The sequence below is a fragment of the Neoarius graeffei genome, chromosome 7, assembly GCF_027579695.1.
Source record: "Neoarius graeffei isolate fNeoGra1 chromosome 7, fNeoGra1.pri, whole genome shotgun sequence".
NCBI classification, from domain to species: domain Eukaryota; kingdom Metazoa; phylum Chordata; class Actinopteri; order Siluriformes; family Ariidae; genus Neoarius; species Neoarius graeffei.
The window spans coordinates 76995387-77015456 of NC_083575.1; the positions used below are offsets into that span (position 1 = coordinate 76995387).

At 41.0% G+C, this 20070-nt stretch overlaps 1 protein-coding gene across 2 annotated transcripts in view; it reads left to right on the forward strand.

Moving 5' to 3' along the window:
- The window catches only part of clgn (calmegin), a 65271-nt gene extending 48416 nt beyond the window's left edge, over positions 1 to 16855 (forward strand). For both annotated transcript variants that reach the window (XM_060926429.1, XM_060926430.1), the window contains exons 13-15: positions 4543 to 4693; positions 4842 to 4957; positions 15350 to 16855. In XM_060926429.1, the coding sequence (XP_060782412.1) occupies positions 4543 to 4693; positions 4842 to 4957; positions 15350 to 15433 (351 nt within the window). In that variant the 3' untranslated portion in view covers positions 15434 to 16855. The remainder of the gene's footprint in view (positions 1 to 4542; positions 4694 to 4841; positions 4958 to 15349) is intronic.
- The last annotated feature ends 3215 nt before the right edge of the window (positions 16856 to 20070 follow it).

Genomic DNA, 20070 nt, shown 5'->3' on the forward strand with positions numbered 1-20070 from the left:
TCTCGAGATCCTGAATTAATCATGTCGTTATCTCGGAATAACGGTTTTGTTTTCTCGAGATCTCGAATTAGTTGTGTTGTTTTCTCGAGATCCTGAATTAATTATGTCGTTATCTCGGGATAACAAGGTGAATAAAAAAAAAAGGATTATATGAAGGGCCTCTCTCGGCTTCTGTACTGGACCCCCAAATTTAAAATCAATATTGAATGATGTTAATGCTCATTGCAAAATGGAAACGTAACTGTAAATGCTAGTCCTTTATAATTACAATGGCATGCAAAAGTTTGGGCACCCTTACTGAAAATGTCTGTTACTGTGAATAGTTAAGTGAGCAGAAGATGAACTGATCACCCAAGGCATAAAGGTAAAGACGACACATTTCTTTTCAGCGTTTTCTGCAAGATTCGTGTATTATTTTTGTTTTGTACAATTGGAGAGTGAAAAAAGAAAAGGAACACCATGCGAAAGTTTGGGCACCCCAATACATTTGAGTTCTCAGGTCATTTTTACCAAGGTTCCAGACCTTAATTAGCTTACTGAGCTGCGGCTTGTTCAAATTCTTCGTTAGGAAAGGTCAGATGATGCAGATTTCAAAGCTGTATAAATTCTCTGACTCCTCAAACTTGTCCCTAAAATCAACAGCCATGGGCTCCTCAAAGCAACTCCCTTGTATTCTGAATAATAAAATAATTGATGCTCTCAAAGCAGGAGAAGGCTACAAGTATGTAGCAAAGTGTTTTCAGGTAGCTGTTTCCTCAGATCGTAATGTTATTAAGAAATGGCAGTTAACAGAAACAGCGGAGATCAAGGTGAGGTCTGGAAGATGAAGAAAACTTTCTGAAAGAACTGCTCGTTGGATTGCTAGAAAGGCAAATAAAAACCCCTGCTTGACTGCAAAAGACCTTCAGAAAGATTTAGCAGACCGTGGAGTGGTGGTGCACTGTTCTACTATGCAGCGACGCCTGAACAAGTATGACCTTTATGGAAGAGTCATCAGAAGAAAACCGTTCCTGCGTCCGAGCCACAAAATTCAGCGTCTGAAGTTTACAAATGAACATCTAAATAAGCCTGATGCATTTTGGAAACAAGTCCTGTGGACTGATGAAATCAAAATAGAACTTTTTTGGCCACAATGTGCAAAGGTATGCTTGGAGGAAAAAGGGTGCCAAATTCCAGGAAAAGAACACCTCTCCAACTCTGAAGCATGGGTGTGGATGGATCATGCTTTGGGGTTGTGTTGCAGCCAGTGGCACAGGGCACATTTCATTGGTCGAGGGAAGCATGGATTCGAATAAATACCAGCAAATTCTGGAAGCAAACATCACACCATCTGTAAAAAAGTTGAAGTTAAAAAGAGGATGGGTCGTACAATAAGACGATGATCCAAAACACACCTCAAAATCTACAATGGAATACCTCAAGAGGCACAAGCTGAAGGCTTTGCCCTGGCCCTCACAATCCCCTGACCTAAACATCATTGAAAATCTGTGGATAGATCTCAAAAGAGCAGTGCATGAAGACAGCCCAAGAAACTTGTAGAACTGGAAGTTTTTTGCAAGGACGAGTGTGTGAAAATCCCCCAGGTAAGAACTGAAAGATTATTAGCTGGCTACAAAAAGTGTTCACAAGCTGTGATACTTGCCAAAGGGAGTGTCACTGGGTACTAACCATGCAGGGTGCCCAAACTTTTGCTTCGGGCCCTTTTCCTTTTTTGTCATTTTGAAAATGTAAAAGATGAAAATAAATTGTTTTTGCTTAAAATATAAAGGGAATGAGTCATCTTTAACTTTATGCCTTTTTTTTGGAGATCATTTCATCTTCAACTTGCTTAACTGTTCACAGTCACAGCAGTTTTGACCAGGGGTGCCCAAACTTTTGCATACCACTGTAGCTGTCATAACTTTTTTCTTTTTTTTTTGGTCATATTTCTTAACCTTTTAAGCCGTAGGGTGCTGGGAGGTGTGGCTCGCCTAGACAGACACACCCAAAATTAATAAAAAATGGTGCCACAGTTACAGAGGTGGACAGTAACGAAGTACATTTGAGTACTGTACTTAAGTACACTTTTTGAGTATCTGTACGTGTGTGTATGTATGTATGTATATATATATATATATATATATATATATATATATATATATATATATAAAATGTGTGTGTATATATATATATATATATATATATATATATATATATATATATTAGTGCTGTCAAAAATGTCGTGTTATTAACGCGTTAACTTGACTCAATTTTAACAGCGATAATTTTTTTTATCGCGAGATTAACGCTCTGTGACATGATGCCACGCCCCGCACAGCCAGAGTCCTCTGCCCTCCCCCGAAGAGCCACGGTGCTCGGCTTAGGTTTCGTTTTCCCATCGGCGGCTCCAGCCCCACTTTGCAGTGGCTGTGACAAGACGTGTTATGCTCTGCAATCAAAAAAAAACATTGGTACAACCAGTGTTTGAACTATGCCGATATTTTCGGGGGGGTCCCTTATTTTCCTTTGGGGGGGGGGTGCTTGCGCTTGTCTCAGAGCGCGGATCTCCATCGCGCGCTCACTTCGGATATGCAAATGCTTCCCGTTACACACGATTGCTATGTCAATAAACATCATTTTGCCAATATTTTAGAGACCCCCCCAACATTTCCCAAATCATGTTTTCAAGGGATCTCATATCTGTTTCAGGGGATCTCGGATCCCCCGAGTACCCCCGTAGTTCGAACGGTGAGCAAGCCCATTCACTTTTTTATGTTGATAAGAGAATTACAATGGTTTTTCATGTGACAAAAATGTGCGATTAAATTGCGATTAATCGCGAGTTAACTATGACAGTCGCGACATTAATCACGATTAAATATTTTAATCGCTTGACAGCACTAATATATATTTTTTTTTTAACGTATGACTCTTCACTACATTTGAAAGGCAAATATCGTACTTTTCACTCCACTGCATTTCTGTCAAGGTCCTCGTTACTCTTTACTATGAAGCAGCTTTGAAAGTGGATGTTTTTTTTTCTTTTCTAAAACATGATTGGTTTTGGGTTGGGGGCGTTGTGGCTCAGGTGGATAAGGCGCCATACCATAAATCCGGGGACCCGGGTTCAATTCTGGCCCGAGGTCATTTCCCGATCCCTCCCCATCTCTCTCTCCCGCTCATTTCCTGTCTCTACACTGTCCTATCCAATAAAGGTGAAAAAAAAGCCCCAAAAAATATCTTTTAAAAAAAAAAAAACGTGATTGGTTTTCTTGCAGGTGACACTGAGACAGCCGATCAGTAATCACTAGGGTCACGTCACGTCCATAGACTGGATAAAATCAAGCTCAATTATTTCTCAACAGCATTATTTGAACACGGTCAGTTGATGGCAGAATGGAAAGAGGCGGTGGTTTTGGAGAATGCACACGCTCACGGCTTTACCTGGAACCCATGTTTCAGTTTTCTGAAAGGATTAAAGACCTGTTTTGTTTTAAATGTTTGCTTTGTTTGTCGCAAACGAACCACATCACGGCCGACAAAAACTTGCCGTCCATCCTGCGGGAGCATATTGTGAGGTATATAAACGTTTTATTCCAAGAGAAAGCTTGCAGTGAAATTGTCTGTGCTTTTAGAGCTAGCGATAACATTGCAAACGTAGCAATGCAGTCCGGTTAGTCAAATGACTTTCTATGGATTTTCCCGCCAAGTTGCCGTCGCCTTGTCCACGGCTAACGTTAACACACAGCTAGTTAACTTGGACACTGTTAGTTAGCATGTAAACACGGAGTTACGCTAACATGAATAACGTTAACTTATCTGAAATGCTTTCAGAAATGTTTTAGCATAATCTTACCAAATAAATAGAATGTAAAAATCTTTCTTTTCTAGTAGCGTTAGCTACCCAATATGATTGAGTTTGAAAATAGTTTGCTAGCAGGTCAGGTGGAGCTTCACTGATGAGCTAGCGTAACGTTAAACCACCATGATGCACAGCACGCGTTCATTTTGTGAATTCACGTTTCTGTCTTTGGTAACTGCATTAGGTTTTGTAAGCGTTGTGGCAATAATACAACAATGCGTTGACAAATGTACTTTAATACTTAAGTATTTTTAAAAGCAAGTACTTAAGTAAAAATTTGACTGGACAACTTTCACTTGTATCGGAGTAACATTTGACCAGTAAGATCTGTACTTTGACTTCAGTAATGAAGTTGGGTACTTTGTCCACCTCTGCACAGTTATCAGGTCAATATACGTTATTTTGGTCTGTATGGATATGTACGAGCTCGGAGAACATATTTCCTGTGTCAGTAACATTGGGACGGTTAGTGTACCTGAGTAAACTGTGATAAATCAGTAAATATTGAACTTACTGAAACAACAGCATTTTTAAAAACTTTTTACCAGAAAGTCAATTATAATAGCATGCTATTGGACCCGGTACCGGGTCTGTTGGGTTTAAGAAATTAACGATTTTTTTTTTAAACCTCCTGCTGCTGCTGTTTGGGGTTTTTTTCCCCATCAGTTTTGACTGAACACTGTATATTCTGTGTCCTGTAGAAGTCTGAGGATGATTACGCCTATCAGAGAGTCGATCCACCCAAAAGGGAAGAGATAGAAGAAGAAGAAGAAGGTGAGGGAGAAGAGGAAGAGCAGGAGAAAGAAAAGCAAGAGGACACAGTTGAAGCGGAGGAAGCTGCTGAAACAACTGGTCAGTAAAGACAAGTGAAGTGTGTGTGTGTGTGTGTGTGTGTGTGTGTGTGTGTGTGTGTGTGTGTGTGTGTGTGTGTGTAAAAGAGAAAATGTACTGGAGGTGTCATTGTAATCCCACTCATTTTTCTCTCTGTCTGGTTCATCAGACAATGCAGGGAGATTTGAGGAGGAAGGTGAAGAGGTTGAAGGAGAAGAGGTTGAAGGAGAAGCTCTGGAGGAGGAGGAAACGAGCAAATCGAATGACATGCCTTCAGATGATGAGGTAAGACTACAGTAGAGGAGTCATATCAGCTGGTTTACTTTAATCCTGGAACACATAAATCACTACTGATTTACACCTGATTCAACTAAAACACAGGGTCCCATCCCTGGCCCTGGAGAACCTCCTGTCCTGCACATTTTAGTGTTTTTCCCAGCTTTGGATTGGATTGGATTGGACTTTATTGATCCCTTTGGGCGGGTTCCCTCAGGGAAATTAAAATTCCAGCAGCAGCATTACAGGATAAACAGAGAATAGAATTAGAGAAAACTTCTAGATAAATTAAATGAAGTATTTACATATACAAATATAAAATAAGATATGGGGGGGGGGGGGGGGGGGGGAGTCCAGCAGGAGAGGTATTGCACATTGTCCGGTATTGCTTATTGTTAGGCTAGGCTACTGCTCCTTCCCGTCCTCTGTCCTCCTGTTACCCCTCCTCCCCCCCAGAGAGGAGTTTTACAGTCTGATGGTGTGAAGGACAAAGGAGTTTTTAAGGTGGGGTTTACATTAGACCGTATCAGCGGATCATCAGATTAACGTTTTTAAAACGATTAGTGTGCACACAGCAACGCCAATACACGATTCGCATGCACACAGCAACACCAATACACGGATACGCTCGGCTCCGCAAGCATCCTGCGCTCCAAATCACTCCGCCCTGAACAGCGAGTGCCCTCTGGAGGGTGCGCACTCCAGCCCTGCGCAGCTCACAGAGCGCACGAGTGAAGTGCACAAGCAGTGATTCGGGACTGAGCCGCTGTGAGAGAGATCCCGGTGCATGTCGGGTATGCGCGTCACTTACCACTTGCAAGTGGAAGGATGGCAAGCCTAAAGACAATCATAACTACACAATGGGCAGTATTTGCATCAGTATTTGCAGTATTTTCATACTTTTATACTCTTTAATGAAAGGTGATACAAGGCGGAAGTCCGCGCTGTTTTTCAGCAGTCACGTGACATGACCAACGCCAGCGAATCAGGAAGGTGGATGTCACAGTGACGTTGTCCAATGACGACGCCAGCTAGAGCTCAGCACAGCGTATCCGCGTATTCTCAATGTTTACACAGCACTGGAGCTGACACGATCTGGATTGAATACGTGGACCCTGGCGGATTCCCGTTTCCTGGCGTTTCCAGGCGTTTTAATGTAAACGGACAGTGCATCCGCGAAGAAAACGAGACAGATACGGTCTAATGTAAACTTGGCCTAAGTCTGTTCGTCCTGCACTTGGGAAGGAGCATTCTGTCACTGAACAGGCTCCTCTGGTTGCTGATGACGGTGTGCAGAGGGTGACTGGTGTCGTCCATGATGCTCAATAGTTTGACCATAGACCTCTTCTCTGCCACCGTCACCAGAGAGTCCAGCTTCATGCCGACTACAGAGCCGGCCCGCCTGATCCGTTTGTCCAGCCTGGATGTGTCCTTCTTGGATGTGCTGCCCCCCCCCCCCCCCCCCCCCAGCACACCACTGTGTAAAACAGGACACTGGTGACCACAGACTGATAGAACATCCACAGGAGTTTCCTGCAGATGTTAAAGGACCACAGCCTCCTCAGGAAGTACAGCCTGCTCTGTCCCTTTCTGTATAAGTGGCTGGTGTTGCAAGTCCAGTCCAGCCACAGCCCGAGGTACTTGTAGGAATCCACAGCCTCCACCTTGACTCCCTCGATCAGAACTTCAAATCAGGAAAGGCTGTTAATTAGGTGATTAGTTGCACCAGGCGTGTTGGGAGCAGGGAAATCGCTAAAATGTGCAGGATAGGGGGTTATAGGATCTGGGGGTTATAGGATTTTTTTTTTTTTTTTATATGAAAGTATGTCCCTTTACACACTCATCCAGAAGGGTAATTTTGCACAAGGCCATCTGTCTACAGCAGAAAAAAATAAAATAACAAAACGCGTCTGGAAAAATCCCAAGGGAGTCTGGAGCCAGATTCATGACGTCACCTGTGGAAGCGCCAGCAGGCTGCGAGAGCTTTGCACAGTTTCAGTGCACAGCCTGTGTAGACCAAGCGCTCCCATTTCTCTCTCGTTGTCCGGTCTTTTGGGAAACGATGAGTACTAATCCCATCATGATTGGTGTTGCTACACCCTCCTACGATACATCTGTTCACCATTTTCATAATTACGCGATAACGTTGAAGAAATTTGCAGAAAACCACCAGGTCGTTTTCTCATAAACAAACCAGCGCTGACGTAGGATTCAGAGGGAGGCGTCCCGCACGCGACGTCACGAAAATCAGTGTTTGCCGGGAAATCCAAATGCCAAGTTTTTTCAGAGGCGGACCAATTCGCCTCAAATGGCTCGATTTCAGCTGAATTTTTCTGGTATTGCGCAAGGTAAAAAAAATTGCAGAGAATGCAGAATGTTACAGATATTTGACAAGTTTAATATAAAATAGGAGAATTACATTGATCTCGCTCCTGAATTTACCCGTGATATGCGCTTTAATACGTCATCAGCAGTCTGATGGTTGCAAGTATTAGGCCATTGTTATACTTTGTGTAACTATCTGAATGTGTGCATGAGGATTATTATTATTTATATGTTCACCTGTGTATGTCTTGTGCATCCAGGAGGTTAAAATTGATGGCCAATAAAGTGCAGGTTACAACTAAAATATCCCTGGCTAACAGAGTTCTGTGTTACAAGTTCCCTGGTTCTAGAGTAGAGCCCTGCACTCCCGTGGGAGTCCCGCGGGACCCGATGCAAAGCAGTGCGGCGCGGGACAAATTTTGACAGCTCATTGCGGGCGGGAGGGGGAGTGCACAATGCGGGAGCGGGCGGGAGAGGTGATAAGCTGCAGTCCCACTAACTAAAAACTTGTTTAAAATAAAATTTATAAATTATTAATTTGTCTATCATATATAATTTGTGCTGGATATTTTATTTGGCATTAATAAAAACATTTTAAGATGCCTAAATTTGCGGATGTGGTCTAATCTCGCGTACGTTTCCGATTCCTTTCTGCGCTTCCGTGTTTGAGATCTCCGATCATGGCAGAAGAGCAGAGCTCCTCTAGTGAAGCTCACAGTGCTTCAGAAGTAAGTGCTGCTTTAAAAAGAGGTACATTTACCGTTAAAAAGTCAAGAGTCCTGAAATCAGACATTTGGAAGTCGTTCTCACTCGTGGTTGGTCGTTTGGGAAACGCAGCCCTGAACGTGAGCTGTAGATATTTATGCTCAAATCCACTCAAAGTAGGGGGCGGGGCACCATCACGCTGTGCCTTTAAATTATATTAATTTCTTATAGGCCTATTTGTATTTCCTAGAATGTAAATGTGAGGCGTGATATATAAGCTATGTGCAATGTACAATATTCTTAATATCCACTGTAGATTTTGGTAGGTGTGTTGGGAATCTCTGTAAAGCCTCAGCTGCGCATGCCGCCTGGCAACGCGCACCCTCGCTACGTGCGCTAGGTGAAGGATCAGTCAGTGGAGAGCTCAGCTAAGCTCAGCATGTTTAATTCCCCAAGCCAATGACAAGAACTTTCGTGAGAAATAACGCGAACGTCTACAGCATGCGGAATTTGCGGGCGGGAGCGGGACGAAATATCGCAGGCGGGAGCGGGACTGAAAATCATAATTCTTTGCGGGAGCGGGACTGCACAATGCGGGAGCGGGCGGGAGCAGGACTGAAAATTCTGTCCCGCGCAGACCTCTATTCTAGAGCACCCCATCCTGCACCTTTTAGTCCCCCCCCCCCAACACACTTAATTTAACTAACCAGCTAATTAATACCATTTTCGTAAGTTTAACTGGCTGTGTGAGAGCAGGGAAAATACTAAAATGTGCTAGACAGGTGGTACTTCAGGACCAGGGTTGGGAACCTCGGTTATAAGCTGTATCAGATGTCCAAGTCTGACCTTGTATGTAAAAGTATTTGTGCTTATCATCTAGAGGATACAGACATTAGAAACACATGTTTGTTTATTCAATTCAAACACAAACTCTTTTACAGGAAGATTACCCATTTCCAAAAAAGTTAGGATGCTGTGTAAAATATAAAGGAAAACAGAGTGGAATGATTTGCAAATTGTGGAAAGTTTATATTTCATTGAAAAGGGTACAAAGACAACACGCAAAATGTTGAAACTGAGAAATTTTATTGTGGTTTGAAAAGTATATGTTCATTTTGAATTTGATGCCAGCAACATGGTTCAGAAAAGTTGGGACAAGGGCATGTGTACCGTTGTGTTGCATCACCTGTACTTGTAAATGTTTTTAAGAACTGAGGAGACCAGTTTCAGTAGTTTTGAAAGTGAACTGATGTCCCATTCTTGCCTGATATAGGACTTCAGCTCTTCAACAGTTTTGTCGTCATATTTTTCAGTTGTCATATTTGTCATTTCTAGCTGACAGGCCTGGACTGCAGGCAGACCAGTTTAGCACCTGGGCTCTTTGACTAAGGAGTCATGCAGTTGTAATACATGCAGAATACGGTTTGGTCTTGTCTTGCTGAAATAAGCAAGGCCTTCCCTTAAAGATGTCGTCTAGATGGAAGTATATTTCGCTCCAAAACCTGTATATCGTTCAGCATTAGTGGTACCTTCCCGGATACCATACCATCACAGATGCTGGCTTTTGAATGGTGCACTGATGATAAGCAGGACGGTCCCTCTCCTCTTTATCCTGGAGGATGCGGTGTCCATGATTTCTAAGAAGAACTTCTACTTTTTGATTCGTCAGACCTCAGGACAATTTTCCACTTCGCCTCAGTCCATCGTGGCTGTGTTTCTGGATATTGTTTTATATCCGGTTTTAACTCAATGCGGTTATGAACTGTTTTCACGGACGATGGTTTTCGGAAGTGTTCCTGAGCCCATAGAGTGATTTCCGCTACAGAATCCTATCTGTTTTTAATGGAGTGTTGCCTGAGGGCCTGAAGATCATAGCCATCCGTCCTCATCCCTTGCATACAGAGAACCTTTTAATGATGTTCTGTAGATGATGTGATCCCCAAATTATTTGCAATTGTACCTTGAGGAATGTTGTTGCACTGTTTGTCTTTCACAGGGCAGTGAACCCATCCCCATCTTTACTTCTGAGAGACTCAGGCTCCCTGGGATGCTCTTTTTTTTTTTTTTTTATACCCAATCATGTTACTGACGTGTTGCCAATTAACCTACTTCACTCTTCACTGTGAGATGGTTCACCCCTTTTTATATATATATATAGCATTACACAACTTTCCAGTTTTTTGTTGCTCCGTCCCAATTTTTTTTTTAAGCGTGTTGCTGGCATTAAATTCAAAATGAGCATCATATATTTTTTTCAAAAAACAACAAAATGCCTCACTTTCAACATCTGATGTGTTATCTTTTGTACTATTTTCAATGAAATATGAGGTTTCCATGATTTTGCAAATCAACACATTTTTGTTTTTATTTACATTTTACACAGGGTCCCAACTTTTTTTGGAACAGGGTTGTACGTTAAAATGCTTGTGACTCTGTGGCTGGGAGTCCAAGAGAGCAAACTTGGCTGTCCTCTCTCTTCAATCACAGAAACACTAGCACATGAAAACCTGCACATTCCCAGGTTGGTAGCTGTTGTCTGATGGGGAGACCAAAGGCCACCCATTTTTTATCTTTAGGTTCACGGATTTTTTCAACATATTTTTGATGTCGGTCGAAATAAAAAAAAAAAGTGTGTCCTTGTCCAATTTTTTTTTTTTTTTGCATGGCAAAATTTCAGTGTCGGATTAAGATGATAAAATAATTTAAATTCAAGAGACACACTTTACATACACACACACACACACATACATACCGTATATATGTATGTATGAATGAATGAATGAATGAATGAATGAGATAACGGAATCCAGGGACACATGTCGGCCTGATTTATTGACAGATTCAGAAAGTACAGTTTCTAAGCTTTCCAATGATGCCTTCCATGTGGAGATATTTGAAGAATGTGTGGCCTTTTGAAAGTGTATACCTCTTAAAACAGGAAAGGGAGAAAATCACCCTCAAAGTTTTCCATCTCAGCTACTCTGGGTGTAGGGCGGGCACATAATGCTGCTCATTTGCATGACATTAAGGAAAGCCCTACCCCCTACGAGCTAGCACGATGTAAACAAAGATCACCACGTCAATTTTCCTTCCATGCAAAGTATGCCCAAAACAATTATGAAGTACAAAAATAAGTCCTAAAGTATACTTTAATGTTTTGCGGTTGAAAAATTACTCACACCGTAAGAAAGAAAGATAGCATGATGATAACACAACTAACACAATGCTAGTTTCATGTAACCAAACCACAACACTCTCTGTTACATGCAAAAATAACCACACAACCTTAGATTAATAAACTTACCCCATCAGAAAGAGAAACGTCGCCTTGCACACACTGCCTCCGATGGAATAATGTAGTCCTAGAACACTTCCTTTTGGTTGCGTTTTTTTTGCTAGAAATGGTTATCTCCAATGTAAATACCGTGTGTCTGTTTGCTTCGCGGTGTTTCAGCTCCTCTGCGCTCTGTTTAGCTTCCTCATTCCATAGTGAAATTACACGCCTGTATGCAGCTTAAGTAGCCACGAGCTCAGCTCGTATCATACAGCTGATTCGCGAAAAAAACAAACAAAAAAGACTTAAATCATCATGTGAATGGCCCATATGGTAATTTACCCACACCCCCCAGCAGGCTACAGTCCTGACAAAAATGAGACAATTTGCAACAAAAAAATGTATGCTTTTCCAACAAAACAATCTATTATCTGAAATACTGATTGCATTCTTCAAGATCTCAACTTGTACATTATGGAAAAAAACGAAAATCACAAATTTCGAAAAAAAAATGCTTCTTTTGCGATTATCTCGGATTCGTTTCGGCCGACATGCGTCCCTGGGTTTGGTGAGGTGACACATATATGCACATTGAAGGCTGATCCGTTCGTGCTACTTGATTCGATAGGACTCTCTGCGGCACCATCCTCTTCTAATTCCACAGTCAGATACTTGCAGCCAAAATCGCGAACTAACGTTATGGCAGGCATATTTGGCATCGCGCTCGTTACATCACCACCTTCTTTCTGAGAACCAAAGATCGTTTTGATCTTTTCATTGTTTACTTTCAACGCTTGAGAGACGAAATCGCCCACGTTTTGGTTAGTGAGACAGTGAAAAGACTTTTCTTTACCACACTTTATGCTTATGTATAGTTGAGGCGATAGCTCGGAATCCATGCTGTCAGCGTCAGCCATGGTCAGCACGAGGTTGACACTGTCATAAAGCGATCGTAAATACCATAAAAACATTCAAGTGAATACTCAATGTTGTAAATAGTTTCATTTTCGGACTCGGCTGAAGTGGATATATACAACACACATTGCCGTTTATATTTGCGATTCTAATACTTGTTACTTAAAGAAATATGACCTAGTACCAGGGATACAGTGCTGTTACAAGAAAAATATGTGACTATTATTTTTTACATTTCTTTTTCTACGTTTCGGCGGTTAAAATAAAAATACGCACAGACTTTTTTAAATTTTTCTAGCGGTAGTATTTAACTGCCATCGGCGGATCCGTGATCCAAAAAATCTAAAATGAGTCGCCTAACTTGTGGGTGGGAATTGGCCAAGACGAAATTAGGAAGAAAATTTGGGTTAAAAAAATGATGTAAACTTATTTACTTGTGTCTTGAATGATTGTGACCACAACTGGACAGTGCTAAATGCAGGAGGGATTTGGGGTCAAATTTGTCCTGTTTGTCAGATCATTGACATTATCTGAAGACGTGGTCTGGGAAGCATGTGGCCACATTAAATTAGTGGTGTAAACCTGTCCTCATGCATCCCCAACGTCATCAAAACACCACATCATCACCAGAGCTGCAAAGTTCACATTTTTGCACCGACTCAAGCTGCTTTTGAACTGCCCAGCCATGCGGTTGCGACATGTAACATGTAGGTTTTTTTTTTTTCTTCCCAGCTTGAGTTTTTTGCAAACATTTATCTGAATTAAATCTCCATTTTAAAATGTGCATAATGACCTTGTGAAGTCTCTGTAAGGGTGTTTTCACACTTGGTCCCCTTTCAGCCATCTAACCGAACTCAGATCGATGACTCAGCATTTTTTGCGCATATGTGAACACTCCAACCGTACCCAGACCCCTTTAAAGCGAACCGAACTGAGACCACCTCAGGAGGTGGTCTCAGTACGGTTCGCTAAAAATCAACGGTACGGTTCGCCTAATCTGCGCATTGTGAACAAAAAGCGCACCGGGTTCACTTCGCCTTTTTCACTGTAGTTTAACCTTCGTTTGCCGTAGTTGGTCACGTGACTGTAGCAGCGAAACTCAACTTCCTTTTAGAACTTACCACAGCCGCTTTACAGTTCTCTGAACTTACTGACTGATGATTCGGCCACAATAATATAACTATATTTTATTTATATAAGTGATTCCACGCTTATGGGTACTGAAATGGGGACATGAACTTATTTTTAAAAATTCACCTAAAACCATTTCTTTTTTTTTACCATCAGGTCACAAAACATGTAATCTTTAATGAATGATATGTTAAAAGATAACTTTAATTTTCTGAGATGTAATAAAAACATATTTATATGCCAAAGTCAGAACGTAACAGAAGTGTTGTGGACATATAGATTCTCAATTTTAACAATGTAGAATTACTTTTTGAAACATATAAGGTGATGTTTTAGCAAATATAATTAATAAACATGTGTAGTAGAATAAACATACGCATTCTTTCAATAAGATTAACATGGTATAGAGCTAGATTGTAATTAATTTGTAACAGACGCGAGATGGACAATCGTAACAGAAGTAATGTAACAGACACCATTTTGGAACTCATAGGCTTGACTTTGGCATATAAATATGTTTTTATTACATCTCAGAAAATTAAAGTTATCTTTTAACATATCATTCATTAAAGATTACATGTTTTGTGACCTGATGGTAAAAAAAGAAATGGTTTTAGGTGAATAAGTTCATGTCCCCATTTCAGTACCCATAAGCGTGGAATCACTCATATATTAGTGCTGTCAAAAATGTCGCGTTATTAACGCGTTAACTTGACTCAATTTTAACGGCGATAATTTTTTTATCGCGAGATTAACGCTCTGTGACATGATGTAGGTTTTTCATAAGCTTTTGAAACTGCCAGGAACTTGGAACAGAGACTTTGCTTAGAAAAACGATAGCAGCTAGACTGTAATGCCACGCCCCGCACAGCCAGAGTCCTCTGCCCTCCCCCGAAGAGCCACGGTGCTCGGCTTAGGTTTCGTTTTCCCATCGGCGGCTCCAGCCCCACTTTGTAGTGGCTGTGACAAGACGTGTTATGCTCTGCAATAAAAAAAAAACATTAGTACAACCAGTGTTCGAACTATGCCGATATTTTCGGGGGGTCCCTTTTTTTCCCTTGGGGGGGTGCTTGCGCTTGTCTCAGAGCGCGGATCTCCATCGCGCGCTCACTTCGGATATGCAAATGCTTCCCGTTACACACGATTGCTATGTCAATAAACATCATTTTGCCAATATTTTAGAGACCCCCCCAACATTTCCCAAATCATGTTTTCAAGGGATCTCATGTCTGTTTCAGGGGATCTCGGATCCCCCGAGTACCCCCGTAGTTCGAACGGTGAGAAAGCCCATTCACTTTTTTTATGCTGATAAGAGAATTACAATGGTTTTTCATGTGACAAAAATGTACGATTAAATTGTGATTAATCGCGAGTTAACTATGACAGTTGTGACATTAATCGTGATTAAATATTTTAATCGCTTGACAGCACTAATATATATAATATAATACATTTATTTTCCTTAATCCACACTATTTTGATCAAAGAATACAGCAGGGCAAGCATGGCAGCAGACATTTTGATTCAAGAGAAAATTACCCAGAATTCCATGCACTGGGGGTCTGAGGGCTCTCGAGGACCTGGTGTGAACAGAAAGAGGACTGAGGCCCCATCAAAGCTTAACTGGACCAGAAACAGAACCCAGTCCTCTTTGTAATAAATTCAGTGTGAACACAAAAAGAACTGAGTTCTTTTTCTGTTGGTCCACTTTTTGGTCCACTTAAAGAGGACCGAGTCTGGTTCCTTTAAAGGGGACCAGGTGTGAAAACACCCTAAGTCTCCTTGATAACCTCTGTTCAGTATTAAATAGGCTTTTTGTGAATTGGTCGTTATTGTCACAGCTTTGCTTCATTTATGACAGTCTATGTAATATTAGCACCTTGGAGAAAGAACTATTTAAGGACATGGTATTAGTGGCTCATGAATACTGTATGACATTTTGCAATTTTATCCTTTGGCCTTGAGGCTGGCAAATGAGAAACACTGCTGTACACCAGCTATAACAAGTTGATTGTTGAATAAATGCATTCATGTTGATATCCTTCCTGCAGATGAAGGACATCGATGAGGGGATTGACGGTGCTCGAGATGAACAGAAACAAGCTGTGAGAAAAAGGAGAGTACGGAAGGACTGAAGAGCCCGTTTCCTATCCTTTCCTCGCCCTCTCTGCCTTTCTAAATGCTGCATGCCCCTGGCTTTGTGACGACCACAGGCTCCACCCCTCCACTGGAGCTCCTCCTTCTCTTTCCCATTATCTTAGTCTTCCTCTCCACCAGTAGTTTCTATGGGGTTACTCTTTTCCAGTTTAGGCGTACCAATGAAAACTCTGCTGTATTTCCTCGGGTGAGGATTGAACAAGTAGCACCGCGACCAGATTTTACAACTGAATGTTCGCATACTGATATGAAGGGTAAGAAGAAACAGATGCGTTTGGAAGGAACTCATCTCAAACCTGATCTGTCCGTGACCGTTTCAAAAAGTGTTCTTTAACTTATTTAAAAGGAATTAGGGCCAGTTTTGTGTGTTTTTAAGTTATTCCGTTTTTAGCTTTATTGTTTAAAAGAAAGCGTACTGAACATTTGTTTCGATGTTGGATATTTTTAAAATCTTGCTTTCGGTAGTTTATAGTGAGAGAGATTTACTTGTAGAAACTAATTTTTTTTTTTTTCCCCACACAGCATCTGCTAGGGCTTTGTGGCTTGGCAAACTAAAGAGGTGATGTTTCAAACATGGCCAGTGTATGTAATCATTCTCTTCATACATTCAGTCAGACAGACTCTTATTCTACACCAATCCGAGGTCCAGAAGAAAAAGTGAGCGACTAAAATGTTCATGTTAGATTCCAGTGTTAATCACATGCGGACCAAAAGAATCCAGCTGTAATTAGCGTTACTGTTAAATGCAATAGTTTGGCCAAAAATGAAATGTACACAATTTTCCCTTTAGCCTTATAGTGGCACTGCAGTTTTCAGGCTTGGTGTAATTTTTTTTCCCTCTGGGTAGTGGAAGGCACATGCAGAATGCATCTACTATTAAAATATGCTTGGGGATGATTTTTTTTTTTTTTGGCCACAGTGGACTGCTTTCAGTGTTGACCTTTTCAGAAATGTGCTTATTTTTTGTCTTTCACAACTGGGGAGGCAAATGAGCAAAACAAACACTGGGACAGGGTGCTGGAAAAATTGAGAATTGAATATAAAGAGACTTAAAAAAAACAAATTTCACATTCCAACACTACAATGCAACTCAAAACATCTATTTTTAGGACATCACGCTTTAGTAAGGGCTGCGTAGAGTGAAGTCTTATAAGCAGCTCAGGTTCTTTTGTCTGCACTGTAACCCGTTCCATTTGTATTAATGATGAAGCTCATCTACATAAGCAGCTCGGCTGATTAGGTAAGCAATACTAACTACTAAGAGCGGTGTTATACGGAGTGTGCGCATCACAAGTGTTTTTTTTTTTGCATATTAGCACAAATGGTGGTTTCTACATACAGTAGGTATGGAATCAATTTTGTGCCAAAATGTTCATACAATACTTTTGAAATATCAAACAAAAAATAAAAAAGTCAATTTTTTTAGACTGGCAAACAAATTATTCGTGTAATCGTGCAAAATATCAGTCTATTACTCTTCAGAAACCTTTTATTTTTGTTCCGCGTCTTTCTCAGTTTTGTTTGACGTAATTTATTTTGGTTGCGATTCCAGCTTTCTCGTTTGCGCTCCCTGACTTTTTGCTTGCAGTTTTGGCACAAACTTCACGTGTGGGCGGGCTGTCCAGGAATGCATTCCCATTGGCTAACTTGTGTTTGACTGACAGCTACGCTCAGCCATTCCCTACTCGGGTTTTGGCGGACTGTTTGACGAGTGACCGATCCATTGACGGTAAACAAGGATGGAGTGGACTTCAGTGGCGACTATGATATTGAATTAATTCAGCAAAGTGTAAATTCAATATCATAGTCGCCACTGAAGTCCACTCGATCCTTGTTTACCGTCAATGGATCAGTCACTCGTCAAACAGTCCGCCAGAATCCGAGTAGGGAATGGCTGAGCGGAGCTGTCAGTCAAACACAAGCTACCCAATGGGAATGCATTCCTGGACAGCCCACCCACACGTCAAGTTTGTGCCAAAACTGCAAGCAAAAAGTCCGGGAGCGCAAACGAGAAAGCTGGAATCGCAACCAAAATAAATTACGTCAAACAAAACTGAGAAAGACGTGGAACAAAAAAGGTTTCTGAAGAGTAATAGACTGATATTTTGCACGATTACACGAATAATTTGTTTGCCAGTCTAAATTTTTTTTTTTTAATTTTGATTTATCGTTTTTGTTTGATATTTCAAAAGTATTGTATGAACATTTTGGCACAAAATTGATTCCATACATAGGAGGGAAAAAAAAAAAAACCACACCAAGTGTGAAAGCACCTATAAGAAGGCAACCCATCTTTGCTGATGGATCACGTTTGGGGTAAGGGGAATATACCGACATTTCATTTTTGTAACCCATTTCTTTGATATTATTTGTGACTATAGCCATTAGCACACAGAACAATTCACTGTGAGCCCTCATCTCACACAGCATACTTTTCAACCTGACAGAAAAAGACTAGCAATGTTCCTATGTTTGTTTGGTTTTTCTGATCTGCAAGAAATGCTTTTAAGTTATGTTTGTAACCTGAACACTGCAGTTGGAAATAAACATTTAATACAAAACAAGTGTGTGTATAAAATAAGACTTCAACTGAGCAAAAACAATTTATTAACACAAATTTGTAATAGTACAATTTACACGCAAGGCTTTATCTACATTGGATGTGTGCAGGCTCAAGTTAATACCTGAAGAAATGTCCATATATATATATAGTCAAGTACATTAACAATAATAAATACTGTAATCCATGACCATTCTTTTTGTAACAATGAAGCTCTATCATGTTTTTGTAACTTGAGTTCTGTATGGCGCACAGTGAAGCATCGTAGCACAGGATCTGTAACATCTCCATCTCTACGCTAATTAATGTCCAGAAAATGTTATTACTTTAATCTAACCGGATCTACCTTCCTCGTACGCTGCAGCTCTAAAATCTGTTGATTCGTGTGTTGCATCAATTACCAGAACGGGTAGCAGATGTATCACAGGTCGTTGTGGTGGTGTCTCCCGGCTCTGCTTTGTCTGCAGAAATCAAATGCGCCCGTCGATCCAGAGTACTCGCTCAGATCAATATCACTCAACACAGCTGCCATTTCCCTTTTTACTGTAAAAGCCAGACGGTCCATTTATTAGTGCCGTCTCGCATCCTCATCTCCGCTGCCCTTTCATGCATCCAAGCTAAAGCAAGTCATCCTTTCTTCACTTCACTGGACTGTTGGTGCAGTCTATTGTTCTCTCCACCTATTTGCTATAGTTGTATTTATTTTGAAGATGCGAGTAAACGAGCAATCGGAGCATTGAGCAGTTAAGGATTAACGGCCCTGACATGACATGGCAGGTCGATGTCCAAGAACTAGCGCTAACCAAGCAGGGATTTGACTCCTGTCTGTGAAATAAACACAACAGCTAACAGCCCACATACTTTTTGTGAAAGGAAATGTCTCTGTACCAAAAGCAGCATTCTGTATCTGTAACTTAAAGGAACAGTCCACCGTACTTCCATAATGAAATATGCTCTTATCTGAATTGAGACGAGCTGCTCCGTACCTCTCCGAGCTTTGCGCGACCTCCTAGTCAGTCAGACGCGCTGTCACTCCTGTTAGCAATGTAGCTAGGCTCAGCATGGCCAATGGTATTTTTTGGGGCTGTAGTTAGATGCGACCAAACTCTTCCGTGTTTTTCCTGTTTACATAGGTTTATATGACCAGTGATATGAAACAAGTTCAGTTACACAAATTGAAACGTAGCGATTTTCTATGCTATGGAAAGTGCGCACTATAATGACAGGCGTACTAACACCTTCTGCGCGCTTCGGCAGCGCATTGATATCTGAGCTCCGTATCAATGCGCTGCCGAAGTGCGCAGAAGGTGTTAGTACACCTGTCATTATAGTGCGCACTTTCCATAGCATAGAAAATCGCTACGTTTCAATTTGTGTAACTGAACTTGTTTCATATCACTGGTCATATAAACCTATGTAAACAGGAAAAACGCAGAAGAGTTTGGTCGCATCTAACTACAGCCCCAAAAAATACCGTTGGCCATACTGAGCCTAGCTACATTGCTAACAGGAGTGACAGCGCGTCTGACTGCGTCTGACTGACTGGGAGGTCGCGCAAAGCTCAGATAGGAGCATATTTCATTATGGAAGTACGGTGGACTGTTCCTTTAAACAAACAAAAAAAACCTGGAAGACGGTATTGTGGGGGGAAAAAAAAAAAATATATATATATATATATATATATATATATATATATATATCGCACCCCAAATTACATACTGCTGCAACTAGTTATGTTGAAATAATACTACTAAACTTTTTTTTTTATTGTCATACCTGACTTGGGAAGTTTCTAAACAATTTAAGTGAACACTCGTTTATTATCCAGCGTGTACCTGTTTTAAAAATCTGCTCAGTCAAAGGAAGTGACCCTCTGATAGATACAGAACAACCTTGTCATTCCTATCACACGAGGTGGTTTCTAGCTCTATAAACAAATCACTTAGGGCCCTGTAAGATTAAAAAAAAAAAATGCTTTAAATAAACTCAAACTATTGCCAGCAGTATATAGACAACTGATCATCTCGTTGAACAAACCATTCCATAACCATGGGC